At 41.2% G+C, this 19,137-nt stretch overlaps 1 protein-coding gene across 1 annotated transcript in view; it reads right to left on the reverse strand.

Annotated features, from left to right (window-relative positions):
- LOC144600112 (uncharacterized) overlaps positions 1–19,137 on the reverse strand; it is a 96,163-nt gene that overhangs the window by 19,238 nt on the left and 57,788 nt on the right. Inside the window, exons 6-7 of the mRNA XM_078411536.1 lie at positions 13,953–14,065; positions 7,349–7,517 (exon numbers count right to left, since the gene is read on the reverse strand). Of these exons, the coding sequence (XP_078267662.1) occupies positions 7,349–7,517; positions 13,953–14,065 (282 nt within the window). The remainder of the gene's footprint in view (positions 1–7,348; positions 7,518–13,952; positions 14,066–19,137) is intronic.

A 19,137-nucleotide genomic window follows, 5' to 3' on the forward strand; every position in this document is an offset into this window, starting at 1 on the left:
AGAGGACCCAGAAAAAACCCACGCAGTCACAGGGAGAACGTGCAAACTCCATAAAGCCAACACCCGAGATCAGGATCAAACCTGGGTTTCTGGCGCTGTAAGGCAGCAGTAAACAATGAACAAGGACATGCCAGAACTCCAACAACATTGGATCAACTCAGTACCATCACTTGATTTGCAAGCTGTCTACCACCCTGAACATTATTTCCTCCACCACCAGCACACAGTGGCTACAATGAATGCACTACAGGCACATGAGAACACCATCACTCAAACTGCACACCATCTTGATTTTGAAATGCATCACCAGAGTCTTGATCTTGGATCCTGCTCCCCAACAGTACTGTTAGACTTCTTTGACAAGATGCAGGGATTTAAGAAGTCACCTTAACAAGTCCAAAAGAAAATTATGTCACATTTAAGAAGTCCAAAAGAAAATTAATAATTACAAGATAGATGAAGATATTTAATCTGAGATATGTTGTCTGCATATTAAGTGGAACTAAATTCTGAAGCACCCTTACACCAAAAATTACAAATTGGCATTTGAATTCAATTTTAAAAAAAGGTTATGGATCCTCAGAAAAACAGCAAGGAAAAAGTATATTGCAACTCTTGGACAACTTGCTTGACCCAGAGCATCTGTGTGGAATAACACAGGAGCAAACATCAGCCAGGGCAATTTCATCAAAATGCAGAGAAATTTGGATAGGTGATATATGAATAAGGTGGAATGAAGGGGTATGGGGCAAATGATAGCACAGAATGACAACTTGGACAGCATGGACATGGTGGGATGAAGGATCTGCTTCTATCTATATAGCTCTATGATTCTACCAGTTCCAGAAGCTACTGGCTATTGTTACTTAAGAATGAACTCACTTCCCAATTGTTCAGTGCAATTTTATACAATGATCACAAGAATTTGAGTGGAGAGAAATATTTTTGTTTGGAAACTGGTTCAGGGAGCCATTTGAAAACCATCCAGACCCAATGTTCATCATGCAGGCATATTGACCACAGTCAAGTAGTACAAATACATGGTGTACATTAAGATGTAACTCTGCCCCTCCCCCTCCTTCTCTCATGATACACGGGCTAATATGGAGTCATCCACATTTACTTAGAAGTAATTATCAACTTGTTCAGAGGGGAGATCATAAGATTTAATATTAGATCATTTCAGAGAATTCTTTTTTTTTGTAGTTATTTCCTGAGCAAAGCCATACAATTAAAAGAACTTGAACAGGCAGCACACAACTCCTGATCTCAGGTGCTGCCAATGTCGAGTTTACACAAGACTGCTCTGGGTGCTCTGGTTTCCTTCCACATCCAAACATAAGCAGGTTGCTAGGTTAATTGGACCCTGTAAATCGCCCCTTATATGAACATAGGTTTTGGGGGAATTTAAGTTAATGGGGAAATCATGAAAAATTGGGATTAACATGGGATTGCTGTAAAAATGCGACACATGGTTGGTAAATGGTGTCAAATGGCCCTTTTCCATGCTGTAGATTCCAAGGGGAACTATTTTCACCCTGTATTAATTTCTCGATCTATTTTTAAATCCAAAGAAAAAAAAGCATTCAAAAGCCACCACTAAATGGGCAGATGTGGCTAATAGTATTTCATAGCAACCTACTCACTCCAATGTCACATCACATTATTGATTCATAATTCCTAGAATAACACAAATTAATAATGTTACAATAGAAGTGGAACTTTAGGAGTTCTGAGATTTATCAATGGAGTATTGCAAATGTATTTATCTTCAGAGTTTACATTTTAGAGATATAGCATGGAAACAGGCCCTTTGGGCCACCGAGTCCATGCCGACAATCTATCACTCATCCACACTATTTCTATGTTATCCCACTTTCCCCATGAACTCCCTGCACACAAACAATTTACAACAGCTAATTAACCTACAAACCAGCACTTCTTTGGGATGTGGGACAAAACTTGAGCACCTGAAGGAATCCCATGTGGTCACGGGGAGAACAAGCAAACTCCACACAGACAGCACCAGACGTCAGGATCAAACCTGGGTCTCTGACGTGGCAACGCAACAGCTTTACCAGCTGCGCCATTGTGCTGAGGATTCTGAATAAAGCCGGTCATTTTGGGAAACTATGGGACATTTATTAATGCACAGACATGCTGCATTCCATTAGTATAAGAAGATAACTGCAGATGCTGGTACAAATCGAAGGTATTTATTCACAAAATGCTGGAGTAACTCAGCTGGTCAGGCAGCATCTCGGGAGAGAAGGAATGGGTGACGTTTCGGGTCGAGACCCTTCTTCAGACTGATGTCAGGGGGGCGAGATAAAGGAAGGATATAGGTGGAGACAGGAAGATAGAGGGAGATCTGGGAAGGAGGAGGGGACGGAGGGACAGAGGAACTATCTAAAGTTGGAGAAGTCGATGTTCATACCACTGGGTTGCAAACTGCCCAGGCATTCCATTAGAACACTTTCAAATAACAATTTCAATTTATCACGCATCTCCAGGTAGAGCAGACTGACTGGTAACATCAGGGCCTGGTCTGGAGATGTATACACCCAGGTAAGAAGGAGTTTCCAGAAAGTGGTGGACATTGCCCCAGTCCATTGTGGGTATTGACCTCCTCACTATGAAAGGGGTCTACAAGAAGCACTGTGTTAAAAAAAAGCAGCTAATATCAAAGACTCACACCACCCTGGCTATGCTCTAATCTTGCTGGGACCATCGGGAAGAAGATGCAGATGGCTCCAAACAGTGACACTAGTCCCAAGAACAGCTTCTTCCCGTTAAACATCAGGCTTTTGAACAACAGCACAAACCTTCCTCAACAACAATCTACTACAACAAATTTGTTTCAGTGGCACTATGTACTTCGATTTTCACGATTATGGTCTGGTTACCCAGCATTACGTATAATATATTGTATTTTTGTTTATTGTATATTTATATGTTGTGCTGTTACATTTATGCGCCTGCAGAGCTGCGACAAATAAGTATTTCATTGCTCCATTCCCAATGCATATAATCAAACACTTGACTTTGTAAAGTAGCAGAAATGTCCAAAGAATCTTGGGGCTGAGCTATTAAATTCAGGGTCATAGATGTCAGAATTAGAATGCAGTTAACTTGGAAGTTTGCAGCTGGAGGAATGGGGAGGGAGGGATTCAAGATAATTTTTTAATTGCATTGTTGCTCAACTTGGAAGCATTGTAGGTCAGTAACTTTAGGTGCGAGACACAAACATCACACAGTGTAAATTTGGATCAGGACAATTAAGTTTTGGATAACCTTGAGTTACTGGAGGAGTGCGAGAGTCATAAATAGGGGGACCCAACTCCAAAATAAGAGGGCAGGTGCAGGAAGAGAAACCATTGCTGGTAATTCTCTGGCCTTGGATGCATGGATAAGAATAGAATTCAAGCAGTCTAGACCCACCCAGCTGGTTGACAGTGGAGAGGTGTTGAAGATGTATTGCATGGAGGATCACGTTAAAGGTTGCAAATAACGTGAAGAAAACTAAGGAGCGATGGGTTGCTTCTGTCACAAGCTCACAGGATGAATTTGATTAGAGTAATTTCAGTATTGTCCAGGGTAAATGGCAGATGTGAAGAATTCCACAGGCTTCAGTATATATATATATATATATATATATATATATAAAAAAATGAGAAAATAAAGAATTTTACAGTATTACTTCACATGAATGGGCACAGAATAGAGTGATACAGACCATATCTAGACAAATGGGACTTGTTAGATTTGCATTATGGTTGGTGCAGACATGGAAGGTCAAAGGGCCCGCTCCTGTGCTGCACGGTTTTATGTTCTAACAACAAGTCAAAACAATTAAGAAACGTCCCATTCCATTGGCTTTATGGATCCAAGTTACAGATGGCATTTATTAATCTGGTTAGTTAAGGGGAAAACATTGGTTCAGATCCTTGACCATCTATTTTGGTGCAAGGATAACTAATGGAAGAAATTTGTCTCTACATTTAGTTGGCTTTTATCACTCTATAAATGCCCTTTGTTCTCTGTATATTTCTGAGGTGAATGAACTAGATCCATAGAATACAAAACTTTATTTTACGGCTACAGAATGAACTGCACAATTTTGTTTTGCAGAATGCCCAAGGAGATACAAATCACATTATCCCAAAGCTTATATTAGTAAAAACATTGACAAATTCTTCAAGAATTATGCTGCATAGGTTTCCTATTCTTAAACCACATCACTGAGATCAGTTAGCCCTTTTTGGGCAATGTATTACTGTGAGGCTTTCTGTAAATTATATCAGAGGCATTTATGTTCAAATGTTCCAAAGGTTACAATAAGGTTTAACTTTTAAACTAAACAAACATACATTAGGTCAAAGACTGTGTTCAGTAATAAGCTGATGAAACCTGCAAAATCCAAGACATGGGAAACAAATAAATTGTGTATCCCATCAACCAGGAAGCACCTGCAAACTTTGAGTACTTGAAACCTCTTGTTTTATAGTCATGGCCCACTTTGCAGTTAAAGAATTCGCAACAGAAATTGACACATTATCCATGCAAGCTTGTAGTACATCTCAGTTCTAATCACACGGCAACTGCACTTTGAAAAAGTATTTTCAGTTCAGGAGTGGATAAAAAATGTGCCCACTCATTGCACAGCCTCCCTGAATTTTCCTTCCAGTGAGCTCTGCTTTACCATGGTCCCAGTGTCTTTGGATAAGAGACAAAGGAAAATCAGCATTGGCACCCAGTCACTAGCCACAACCCCATACCCTGTAAATAAATACACAGTAATCTGTGGCATAAGAAATAAATATTAAAGCCAGACAGGTTAGTCTGCAGTCTGCTGGTCAAAGGATGAGATGCCTCCCAGGAATTCTGTTGGGATGTCTATGTTCAAGTTTGAACATGTTTAATATTACTACCTGCACCACAGATGTCTAAAATGGCTAACAAATCCCAGCAGTGTGGTTCATCAGTAACAAAGAAGAATGATGAAACAACTTTACTAATACAAGCTTGGGCCTTCCACTTTAATTGGTAGCTCTTCTGATCCCCTAGAGAGAAGTAAAGAACCCATCTCCCTTATAAAAGATGTGTCAGAAAGAACTGCAGATGCTGGTTTAAATCGTAGGGAGACACAAAATGCTGGAGAAGGATTGGGTCGAGACCCTTCCTCAGACCCGACCCGCAAGGTCACCCATTCCTTCTCTCCAGAGATGCTACCTGTCCCACTGAGTTACTCCAGCATTTTGTCTATCCCCTATAAGAGAGTCAGGTTCACAGCAAAACACTGAGAAAAATATTACTCAGCATATTAACAGTGATTATTTATTTTCTTCCTTTTTATATCCAGCTGAAATTATGTTAAATGAGGATGATGTCTGGTGTAACTGAATTCCAGTAAGCTCATCAAAATTATACACTGTGCTGCACAAAATAATAATTATCTATTCTAGTCACAAGTGTTCTCTGCCCTTAGATGCCTGCCTGATCTGCTAAATTTTTCTGCATTTTCTGTTTTATTTTACAATTTCCTGCAGCATAAATATTTTTGATTCTTTAATATTGATTAGTCAGGATCAAGAAAGATTGGAGACCAATATTATTGTTTGTTATCGTATAACAAAATGGGTACACGCTTGGTCATGTGGTAGGAAACTATATATATTTTGGGCATTGCAGAAAAATGCTGATCGTGGCAGGAGCAATGGTTCATAGCTCCTCATATTTCACTTTGGCAGCTCACAACACTGCAGTATGAACACTGATTTCTCCAATTTTAAGTACCTCCTGCATTCCCTCCCCCACCCCACCCTAGTTGTCCTACCAGTTCTACTGTTGGCATCCTTGCATCTCTCTCGTTATCATATCTTCCCCAGCCAACAATGCGACATTATGCGCTCCACCCTTCCTGAGGTCATGTGTTGCCGGCCCTTCTTTGTTCTAGCCTTTCCTCACCTTCAGTTTATTTTCCCCACCCCCCTACTTTCAGTCTGAAGAAGGGTTCCGACCCAAAACATCATTTGGTTTTTTTCTCCAGAGATGCTGCCTGTTCCATTAAGTTACTCCAGCATTTTGTGTCTATCTTTGGTATAAACCAGCATCTGTAGTTCCTTCCTACACGGAATGAACTTATTGGTCATTCAGCATCTACAGAGACAGAAGGTGCAAGTCTCCAGAGATGCTTCTAGTGTTTTCTTTTGCCTTCAGTGTCCCCACATGGGGGGTTGGTCATGTTCTGGATTATGATCAGGTAACCTTTTTGTGGTGGACTCTGTTCACCACAAAGCGGCACTGGGCAGCTGGCACATCATGTCATTTCCTTTGTACATTAAATCTCGCATTAAAGGTAGAAGATGGCAGACTCTTGAAGAACAACTTATCAACCAGGAAAAGTACAAGTGACAGGGTTCCATACCCTTGCTCCATAAAAAGAATCAAATACAAATAAATATTTATTTCATTATATAATAATCCTTTTTAGACTCTTCAGGAAGCATTTTTTTTCAATTTTTCAAATGAGTCATAAGCACAATTATTCTGTCATGGTCAATATTCTGCAATTTACCACTAAGGAGCACAAATATTCCCTTTTAGCCCCTTTATTCACTGGATTTTTAAGTTGCTTTGAAGGGGCAGTGTCCACCAAGAACAATGGCCATTTCTATTTGATCACCTTTATACAACAATCTCTTTTGTTCTTCCTACTTAAAATCAATGACGAGTCAATGGACACATGTACTGACTGCACAAACAGTTTTTAGTGACCAGCAGGAACTACTGTCAAGATATATTAAGACATAATTTTAAGCATTACCAATAAATACAAGTGAATAGCTACCATTTTGTTATGTTTATCACTTGGAAAATTACTTCAATCTTGTGTGTTCTGAGAAGAACATCCTTGTTTTTAACCATGCGATAGATTAAATTTGACATGTTAGTGAGAATAAAAACTAGCTGGTGATATTTTTTTTAATGATTTCTTGCAAACATCTGAAGGGATAACCATTTTCCTGATTTTCACTTCCCTAATCACTTTGCTATTCATGCAGGCAATTCCCCAGGCAAAAAACAATAAAATTCCATAGAATTTGTTTTGAACAAAACCTAAAGACCAGATCGGCATAGGCATTTACAAGGGGCAGAACAGATCCATGTTCACATGCGGCATATAATGATGCAAGGAACAAAATGGAATTTGAGAACAACTTAATGGTGGAGAGCAACATTCATACACCAAACAATATTCCCATTCATGAAGTGAGAACCCATCAACTGATTTCTGGCTCCCATATCAAATAATATATAACTCTGATCTCACAGCATTGTGTCTTACTTTTCTTGAAGCCCAGGTGAGGTATTCTGGCAATGGGGGTATTGCGATCACACATGAAGTTGTGCAAGGCCTTTAGGAAACGTTGCTCTGCAGAAAGCAGCTCACTTGGATTGTCTGCCTGATTCGCTTGTGCATTTCCAGATGCCATATTTTCTGAGTCAACTTTGTCCTGAAAATAAAGTTCCATTGAATTAAGTCATAAAAAGCAGAACCATTATGTAACAAGAACTTCAAAATGACAAGCACGTTGAAATTTGGAACATGTTTGTGGGGATGACACGAGCAGTAGGGGGGGGGGCAGGTTGTGCATTATTGTGGATATTGGAAGGAATATTGATCATTGCCTAGGCCTGGATTGGTTAGCAGGTAAAGGAGTTGGAGGTGGGGTGGCTAACAGTCAGTGCACTCTGAAACAAGTCTAAAAGCCAAAAGGTCTCAATTTGTCTGGCCGACATCCCAGTCTCGTACTCACTAGGAAGACAGATGGCACAGCAGTTGCCAACTGTAGCAGCAACTTCAGTATTCCCAATAAAGCCCCAAAGCTTACCATTGACGAAGGAGGGGAGCGATATTTCTTGACGCAAAAACCACAGAGAGATCTTCACGACGTTTCAGTTTAGTCGTTTATTGAAGTAACAATACGAAACAAATGAGTATATCTCGGTGCGGTGCTGGCTCGAAGGGCCGAATGGCCTCCTCCTGCACCAATTTTCTATGTTTCTATCTCCCGTCGTTAACATCTGGCAAGAACTTAATATCTCACCGTCACTCCTTCGTATCCTGTTATTAACTTGCTAAAACCTTAGCAGGCTCCTAACGTAACTGCCGCATTACGCAAGTGCTGGTTGAATTATACTCAAGCTGACCTCTCCCCTGGCTCCTCCCAGTCCATATATGTCCATTATGACCATATATGTAAGCCAAGAACTCATCTCATGTGTCCAAGCGTCCAAAAATAATACAACAGGATTCAAAATAATAAAATATGCCAAGATAGCTAATAAACACAAAATGGCTCCTACACCAACCATTGTGTCCTCCTAGGACAACCTGGTCAAAATTCCCAGTGATACTCCAAAGGAACCCCCCCCCCGCAAAGAACGATATCATCTGACGTGTCCCTGAAGCAGAACTTTCATCAAGAATGCAACGGTGATTCATGTCTTGCAGAAGCTGATGAGAGTTTAGGTGCAACACAAACTAACCTGAAAGTGGCAATTTCATTCAAATAAAATAGTCAACTGCATGATACTGGAGAAAGACATACATTGGCAATCAAATCCCTAAACAAATATACTTCATGGCACAATGAAAAGAAAACAAATTAATTTATCAAAATGCCGAATTGAAGAAATCTTGAAGAATAACTGACCTTTCAAGAGACCTAGATGTAAATGTACATGGATTGATGAGTAGGTGTGCTGATGGCAGCAAAATTGGAGTTGCAGGGAGTGAGGAAAACTCTGTCATTAGTCACAGCAGGATATAGATCAGCTACAGAAATGGGCTGAGAAATGGGGTATAACCCAAGCAATTTTGAGGTATTGCACTTTGGGAAGTTGAATGGAGTATATAGTTAATGGCAAGACAATTAACAGCATTGATGTGCAGAGGGATCTTGGAGTCCATGTCCATAGCTCGCTTAAGGTGGCAGCACAAGTAGATTGGGTGGTAGAGAAGATGAAGAGCATGCATGCCTTCATTGCTCGGGGCATTGAATACAAGGGTCTGGAATGCATGATGTAGCTTTACAGGACTTTGGTTAGGCCACATTTGTAGTATTGCATGCAGTTCTCTCCATTACAGGAAAGATGTGGAGGCTTTGGAGCAGACACAGAGGAGGTTTTTCCAGAATGCAGCCTGGATTAGAGGGTTTCAGCTTCAGGGTGATGTTGGATAGACATGGATTGGTTTGTCTGGAATGTCGGAGATGGAGAGGAGACTTAATTGAAGTACATAAAATTATGAGAGGCATAGATAGTGTAGACAGTTGAAAACTTTTTTCCAGGGTGGAAATGCCCAACACTAGAGGCTATAGCAATAAGGTGAGAAGCGGAAAGTTTAATGGAGATGTGTGGGGAAAGTTATTTTTAAATTTACACAGAGCGGTGGGATCTAGATAACATTGTTGGGGTGGTGAGAGAGGCAGATAGGTTAGTGGTGTTTAAGATTGGCACATGAAAGTGCCAATTGTGGGTCAAAGGGCCTTTACCTGTGCTGTACTATTCTATGTAAATGTTAATACACGATGCTGGAACTCACCATTATTTCTCTCAGTATTATTTTCTGGTGTATGTTGTTCTACCTTAATGAAATGTACCAATGGTGGTAAATGAAACATAATTAGCAATTGTTCCACTAACCTATATTTCCCAGCTAAAATCTTTAATTTCAAATTAAAAGGAAAGACTGATGCAAGACAAAGACATAAAGCTGCAGAAAAAAAGAATACCAGCACCAAAGCAAAGTGGAAAGATGTCCTAATCTTAACAGATAGGGCTGGGGAGGTACCAAGCTCCTCCACAGTACAAGAAGAAAGGGATACCATGTTCATGTTGAGCCAAATCAGATTAAAGTAATTATAAACAGTCAAATCTAGCCACAACAGATCGTAGAACAACAAATGACTACTTAATGGCTCATTTTCTTATAAGAAGCACTTAACCAAGCAATGTGGCGCATCAGGGAGTGAAAACCATACAATTGAAAACATCCATTTATCCCTCAGGGCTCAATATCACTGCTACCTAATCAAAATATTGCAGATGGTGGAAATCAGTAATAAAAAGTGAGCTGGAAATAGCCAAGTCAGGTAGCATCTGTGGGGAGGAAAAGCAAAGAAAATGTTTCAACTCAATGCCCCTTTAATCAGGTGGTCCAAAATGTTGGCTGCTCCTTCTTCCATGGATGTTATTGAATATTTCCAGCACTATTCATTTAAATTTGTTCTAACAATCACACAATTTTGCTTTTGTATTACATCTGTAAAAATCAGCTGGTCAAACCAGTTTCCCCTTCCCTGATGGTTTCAATTTCATTAAATTGATGCACAAAGATTAGTCCACCACAAATATTAAGGTGTATGCACAAAAACAATCATTCAACTTCCTGAAGTGGCCCACTTACACACAGGTGCTCATTCATTCAATTGGGTAAGTGGAGACTTGATTGTGATATTGTTAGATACCAAGTCCAGAAAACGCCATGGGCTAATTCCTAGCACAATCTTCTTTTCACCCTGTATTGGCTGAAGAATTGATTTGAGCAGGCACAAGCATGATTTGGCAATAACAAGAAAGACCCTTAATGGGACTTTAGAGTGTGGATGCAGTCGGGGAGCCGGAAGTGGTTAAAAAAAAAGGAATTAAAATCTAGGTCACTACATCCTTAAATTCAAGACAGCTCCATCTGCCAAAATATGAAACAGAATCAAAACTGAAATTAATTTCAAAACAAACTCAATATTTCAATTATTAAACATGATACAGCAATTTTGTTAAAGTATGATTTAGTTGGGAAAGTAAAGGTTAATAACTGTGTTTAAGCCTGTTTAATGTACTGCCCTGATGCTTTTGTTGGAATGGATGTCTTCATGGCATAGAAAATGGAGTCCCCTTTGATATTTCCTCCCCCCCCCCCCCCCCATCTACTTCTTGCCCACATGCTGTTTCTTGGGGATGCCAATTGCAAATATATCAAGTTCCACACATCCTGGTAAAACAGAAGTGCTGCCCCCACCCACCCTTCGTAATGTTGCCAGGATTCAATCCTCATCACTCCTGGGATGGTGGACCAGAAAACTGCGCTCAATACGAAACTACTGGGATAATCAATCAAACAACTCCCTACCACTCCAGGGCACGGATTGGATTTGCTTGATCCTGCGCTCTGTGTTTCCCAACTATCTAGGAACTCAGCATGTCAATGAGGCTGACCTCCAGGGAGTAAATCTACCAATGAAATCTTCAAAGTATGTAAGATAATCCAGACTTTGAAAATTTCCATTTAAATCTCTGCACCACTCATTTCTATCCTTCTTTCCATTAACTGCTGAACAAAACATTGCCCTTTTGAACCCCACCTCACATTTTAGACTTGAGATAAAGCATGGAAACAGGCCCTTCGGCCCACTGAGTCTGTGCGGACAAACGAGCACCCGTACACAAGCACTATCCTACACACTAAGGATAATTTATAGAAGCCAATTAACCTACAAACCTGTCCGTCTTTGGAGTATGGGAGGAAACCGGAGCACTACAGAGAAAACCCATTCTGTCACAGGGAGAATGTACAAACTCCATACAGATGGCATCCGTACTCAGGATCGAACCCAGGTCTCTGCTTTGTAAGGCAGCAATTCTACCGCTGCGTCACTGTGCGGCCCTAGTTAACTACAATTTAACTACAATTAATTTCTGACCATTTATTTAATCCAGCACCAAGATTTGAAACTGGTACCAAATCCCTTCCAGTCACCTTGCTCAATAACCTCACCGATATTCTGATCGTCCTATTCTGATCAAGTGAAATATTCATCTATTTTTATCGTCCTCTGCCTATTCCGACCTTCTGCAGCCCCATGATTATTCAATTTATCAGTTATTCCAACTATACCTGCTGAAGATTTACATCAATTGACCATTGGCACCCAAATGCATTGAGCTATTTCAGGCATGACGCTTGGAATTTGCTCCATAAACCTATGCCTTGCTTTTTAAATATTATTGGCAAGAATAAGCTATCAAATACAACTTCCTCCTGCAGCTCTGTCAGACTTTTTCCTCCCCAAAGTTAGTGGTAACCTTCTTGAATACTATGTTAAAGACTACATAAATGCAAGCCATCTTGATGATAAGTGATCAAAGCTTGCATTATTAGATCAACGGAGGTAGACCAGATTTTGGAGATGCAGCGTGGAAACAGGCCCTTTGGCCCACGCGGGCCAGCGATCACCCCATACTCCAGCATTATCCCACACACTGGGGACAATTCACAATTTACAGAAGCCAATTAACCTATAAAACCTGCACGTCTTTGGAGTGTGGGAGGATACCGAAGAACCCCGAGACAACTCGCGCAGTCACAGGGAGAACATACAAATTCCGTACAGACAGCTCCCATAGTCAGGGTCAAACTGAAGTCTCCGGCGCTGTAAAGCAGCAGCTCTACGCTGCGCCACCCGAGTTTCTAGGAACTGCTTTCTACTTTTATCAGAAAACTCTGGAAGACACTTTCCGAACAACTCGCCAACGTCACTAAAGCTCTTGCTTTTCAATAGATTACATTTACCAGCACTATTATGTAAAGTGATCTGTCTCCAGATTTTAGCTTCCACCATGATATAACCTGCAGAGTTTAAGTAAACACCCACCCAACAGTTTCTAGCACATCTTCGGCAGGTCTAGTGCATCCATGTCCAGCTCACACTATGTTACTTGGCAAGACTTGTTCCTTTAAGTAATGAAAATTAACTTACTATTGCCGAGGGTAACATAGTAGGGCAGTGGTAGAGCCACTGCCTCGCAGCCCTACAGACCCGGGTTCAATCCAGACCATGTCTGTCTTGGACTTGCATGTTCTCCCTATGATCACAGGGGTTTTCTCCAGTGCTCTGGTTTTTTCCCACATTCCAAAGACATGCAAGCTTGTAGGTTAATTGGCTTCTGTACATTGCTGCTCGTGTGTGGGACATAGAACCGGTGTACATATAATCGATCGGTAATGTGGGCTCAGTGGGCCGAAGGATCTGGTTCAATGCTATATCTCTAAACTAAACAGAAATTTGACAAATGCCTGTTTTTGTTGGCTTTAACTGAAACATACCATCTGTAGTTTGGTGGCAACATTATTGCCTTTTGACTTGTCCCACAATTGACCAGAGCACAAAACATTGGGTGGTACACGAGTTCAGTGCTCAGTGTGTGTTATACTGCCAGATTATCACCTTTTCTGTCTTCCCCTTAAGATTTAAGAGATGGATGGCCTAAAACGTGAATAAATTTAAACTTTCAAAAGGCACAGCCAGGTAATATTAAACTACAAACCAAAAAATCTGCAAATGTTAGGAATCTGAAATAATAACCAAAAATCTAACATGGTGTCTCTAATCTGAAACGTTAACCATTTATTTGTCCACATATATTGATTGACCTACTGAATATTTCTAGCATTCTCTGCCTTTGCTGAATGTTAAATTGCAGAAACTGCTTGATACCCAAATTAACAGCGAGTGTATTTCAAAGTGCTTTAGATGGTCCCGACGTTTTCAAAGAGAACTTATTAAAAGTAAATCATGTTTCTCTTCAATGTGTGCGGGCCCCGAGTTCTAAAACTGACTGCAATGACTCAGAATTATCTTTTGCAGGTCGTTTTAAACGTTACTGAAATCGGACAGCATAAAAGCAAGCACTTAATTGCACCATGTAAATATTAAATTATACGCCCAGGAAACTAACCTGCGAACTGAATTCCCTAAATGATGTTATTGGAGCTTCTGTTGCCAGAGATGGCACCAGTTCGTGGAGTCGGGGTTGTACCGGACAAAAGTGTTCAGAGCGGTGGTTAAATCCCCCAGTGCTCAATGCAAAGACCCAGCGTTACAAACCGTTTTCTCCTTGTCATCCGACTGGCTGGACTGCGGACACTCTAACGAGGGACTCTCGTCGCCCTTTGTAATCTTAGGCTTCTTCATGCGGGTTCGTCCTTTGATGTCGGTCGCTGAAAGGATAAAGCCAGGAAAAGTGTCAGTGGGAGGGCAAGTCGCTGTACCTGCCTCAAAGAGTAGTTAATTTTCTGTTGCTTTCGGCCCCAACACTTTTTTTCCCCCCAAAAAACAAAACGGTGGGTTCGTCTCCAGACACAATATTGCCTACAACCGCTGAAACTCGCCTTGAAATGTTTTCTTTCTCTGCCTGTCGTGAATTGCCTCCGGCGCGAAGGGAAATTTCAATTGGGAAATATCACAGCCATTGAGAAGTACATTTTAACCAAACGCTCTTGGGTAATTTACCGGCTATCCTGGAATATAGCGCACCCATCCGCAGTACCTAATGTAAACATTCCAGGCTTAACATTAAACCACGGTTTCAGATCCAGCCCACGTGTTGACATTACATTTGCAGCACCCGGTCACAGAGTTCAACGCTACTCTCCGAACCACGTCTGTAAACTAATTAACTTTACCAAATGAACAAAAGCATGCCATAAAAGTGTTGCTGTGCGGATCGGCGAGCCTTTCCGATTCCTTCACTGATTTGGATTACAACGCTGAAATGTAAGATCAACAACAAGCGAACGCTGGTCCTTATCTTCACTGCCGTCAATATGAGCTTGTCGACACATGCCTGTGACCAACCCCCAGCTCGCTTTGTTCCACACTGACGGATTGCACGCAGTACATTTAACAAGGGCCGTTTGTGCACAACTATTTCGATGCAAATGACAAGTCCGCCAAAACAATCGTAAACACCGAATCACACCACTTAAAATAAAGCGGCGCGAAAAGTAAACTAAATAATCTGTACCGATACCTTAACACTGATGCTACCCTCCCCCTCCCCCTCCCCACATATCCATCTGCACTTCTAACAAACGTTACATACATCAATCTATTTCCATCTAATTATCCAGCCATCTCCCATCTCAAATCCATTAGAACGAACACTTAGGCCAATTGGCTCTCAATTAAATGCAACTATATCCTTCCTGTAATGCAAACTTGATTTATAATTACTTTTACAGCGTTTCCCGACAATTTACAATAACATTATATGGACTTTTGTGGTTTATCGGTTAACTTCCCTCTTTTATTTTTATTATAATTGCTTTGTCAATGTATCTGTAAAAACAACATATCACCACTCCTCCCTTTAAAATGTTTTATCTCCTACGTCATTTATTTCCATAATCTTTTGGAAATTTGTATTTTTTGTTTGTTTAAATTATGTTCTGGTATAATCTTTGATACGCACATTTTTTTAACATTTTCTCGGCCAACGCTGGTTTCGAGTCCACCGAATGGCGGATCAAAAGTGCAAATTCCATTCAGACCTCGAGAATGCATTCCTCACAGCGATCGGTGCTGCTGCGGCAGGACATGTATATCAATAAGGTTAAATAAAATCGGTTCCTGGTTCTCTGTTTTTGAAAACCCTTGGACGGGATGACTTAAACTCCTCCGAGATAAATACACACATTAAATCAGCCAATTCAAATCACGTCTGAAAGAGCGACATGTCGAACAAAACAAGCCATGTATGTACTCAGCACATCCAACCAGCCGCTTCCCGCACGTACCCCGACCAATGAAAACAATTGCGACATTTTTTTAGCTTCTTGTCCCAAGAACGTGCATTAACCATCTAGCAGTTTATTCATGTGCGTTAAAGAGTGGAGTCATGACAACACTGCTAAATTTACCTGGTTGGCAAAAGCTTGGTGGACTTAATGAGGACAAGCGCATGAACTTGGTGTAATACTTTAATAGACAATAGACAATAGGTGCAGGAGGAGGCCACTCGGCCCTTCGAGCCAGCACCGCCATTCAATGTGATCATGGCTGATCATTCTCAATCAGTACCCTGTTCCTGCCTTCTCCCCATACCCCCTGACTCCGCTATCCTTAAGAGCTCTATCCAGCTCTCTCTTGAATGCATTCAGAGAATTGGCCTCCACTGCCTTCTGAGGCAGAGAATTCCACAGATTCACAACTCTCTGACTGAAAAAGTTTTTCCTCATCTCAGTTCTAAATGGCCCACCCCTTATTCTTAAACTATAGCTCCTTGTTCTGGACTCCCCCAACATTGGGAACATGTTTCCTGCCTCTAACGTGTCCAACCCCTTAATAATCTTGAATAATTTCAATGAACTGAGCTAACAAGGTCCAAGCAACTCCATACCACCAATCCAACACAATTTGTTACTAATCCGAATAAATTATATTTTAAAAAAAAGCAGGGGTCATATGGAATAAAGTTGTATGTTTTTCATAGGGACATTCAGCCCATTGAGCCTATGGTGGCTTTCAGAGCAATCCCATTTCCCAGATTGACAAAAGGACACAAATTGCTGGAATAATTCAGCGGGTCAGGCAGCATCTCTGGGGAACATGAATAGGTGGTGCTTTGGGTTGGGGACCCTTCTTCAGACTCCAGATGGGAGTTACTCCATCACTTTGCATCCATTTGTGTAAACCAGCATCTGCAGTTCCTTGTTTTTCCATTTCCTGGAAATGTTCCTATTCTCTCACACACATACACATTAACACTTGACTCCCCAATTCTGCTGCCACTGCCCAGCCATGCGTGGGGTTATTTATGTTGGTCAATTAAACTAACGGGTCTTCAAGATGTTAAACTGGAGCACAAGGTGGAACCCAAATGATCACAGGAAGAGCGTGTAAAGTCCACACAGTGAGCAGAGTTTGGAATCAAAATCAAGTTCTTGGAATTGTGAGCAGCTGCATTACCTGCACGACAGTCCCAACTGCAACAGCCTCTCCAAATACTGGGTTCTGATAGCCCTCTTCTTCCCATTCCAGGGCAGAGGCCTATCATGGTCCATGGTTGACCTCCTAAACCTGACCTTGAGAAAGCTCTGGACAGCACACATTTTTCAGGGAAAATGCTACAATTGAGGTCCTCGGGCTCATTTGCAATGACCAAAGAGATAGCTCTCCTGTTGCATCTGTGGTAGTGCACCCTGACTACAACACTGGGTGATAATATATGAAACACTTTCTAATTTTTCCCAGTTCATGAAAGGGCATCATCCAGAAAAGTTGAATATTTATCTTTCCATAGATGCTCATTTTCCAGCTTATTCTGCTTAATATTAAATACACCAAAATTACAAGAGCATAATACTTTCCTCTGGGTTTATCCACAATTACTGGTGCAGAATCTGCTTCTGCTGTCCATTACATTTTTGCAGATTCCATGTAAAACTGAAGGCATAGAGTTGATTGAGAAAAAGAGCTTCAACATTAGTTCATCATGACTTAGTTCACCAAGGATGATCAACCTGAATGCTATTACAATTCAAGGACATGGTTTAGAGGGATATGGACCACATGCTGCCAAATGGGACTAGCTCAGATGGGGCAACTCGGTTGACAAGGACAAGTTGGGCCAACTGACCTGTTCCTATGCTCATGACTCCATGACAGAGATATAAACTGTGGCTTTTTTTTACTGGAACTCCTTTACTAATAAATGAAAATGAATGAAATGCACAAATATATTTTAACCCGCTACTGAAGAGGTGCAGTTGCAGTTTCTAGTGATCAGAAAGATGTAGAAAATACAATTTAGTAGGTACCATCTGTTTTTTGGGTGCTGTGGATGTGATATTTGGTTTGAAATCTCACCTGTGCAACCAAAACACGTATGCTACAACTGCCACCAAATTATATAATTGGTGAATGCATTAGCACAAAGTGCATGAGACAGCACAGTAAGAAGGACCCAACAAAGGTCACTGAAATTAAATATTAACTCAGTTTCTCTTTCCACAGATGTTGCCCAACCTCAGAGTATTTCCACAATGCCTGGATGAATTGCATTGACTTATTGGCTATGGCCTGTGTCTGGTACAATAGAAAATAGACAATAGACAATAGGTGCAGGAGTAGGCCATTCGGCCCTTTGAGCCAGCACTGCCATTCACTGTGATCATGGCTGATCATCCACAATCAGTACCCCGTTCCTGTCTTCTCCCCATATTCCCTTGACTCCGCCATCTTTAAGAGCTCCATCTAACTCTCTCATGAAAGCATCCAGAAAATTGGCCTCCACTGCCTTCTGAGGCATAGAATTCCACACATTCACAACTCTCTGGGTGAAAAGGTTTTTACTCATCTCCGTTCTAAATGGCCTACCCCTTATTCTTAAACTGTAGCCCCTGGTTCGGGACTCCCCCAACATCGGGAACATGTTTCCTGCTTCTAGCATGTCCAATCCCTTAATAACCTTATATGTTTCAATCAGACCCCCTCTCATACTTTCCACTGATTTGCCATGCAGCAAAAATCTGATGTGGTGCCAGGTGCTGAGAAACGTCTTTAATTCAAGTCCTCTGTACAAATCTAATGCTACCTGATATGAGTGCATTAGTTTATATTTGCTCATTTCAAACTGCTGGTGGAATAGGGAGTTGGCAGGTCAGAAGGAGACAAGTGTGTTTGGTAGAGAAAGGCTCTCAGCAGGGAGTTAGATCTCTGCGGTGTGTTCAGAGAGCAATGTCCTGTATCAATGGCAGCAAGGAACAAGGGACCAGGCATCTGTACTTCAGTAAGGACCTCCTCACCAATATCTGCTAGGCAGGAGATTGCAGATTGAAATCACTGCTGGGACTTCTATGTACATGATGCACTAGGTTCACCAAGGTCCTTGGCATGTGCACTAATGTCAAATGCACTTCTTTCACGCCACTTGCACAAAATTCCTCCATGCATTTGAGATCCATGAGAGCACTATGCAAGTCTCAAGCACACATGCATGGCCTATTTTAGCACTATGTTAAGCAGCTCCACCCGACCTGGGCAGTATATGCCAACTGTCCTCATCTAGGTAGGTGTCTTCATTACATTTTCATCATTACCGATTACTCCCAGCAGTCGTAAACTTCACTTGTCCCACCATCCTCCTTAAACGACCAATGAGTCCATCCTCTCCACCATCATCTTGATCATCTGCCCAAAACATCTGCCTAACTTTCTCCCATTCATTTTGGACATCTACCCAATTGTCTCCTGTAGCTCTTCATGATCTACTTCCCACCACCTCCTGACC

Source organism: Rhinoraja longicauda, chromosome 14 (genome assembly GCF_053455715.1).
Source record: "Rhinoraja longicauda isolate Sanriku21f chromosome 14, sRhiLon1.1, whole genome shotgun sequence".
NCBI classification, from domain to species: Eukaryota; Metazoa; Chordata; class Chondrichthyes; order Rajiformes; family Arhynchobatidae; genus Rhinoraja; species Rhinoraja longicauda.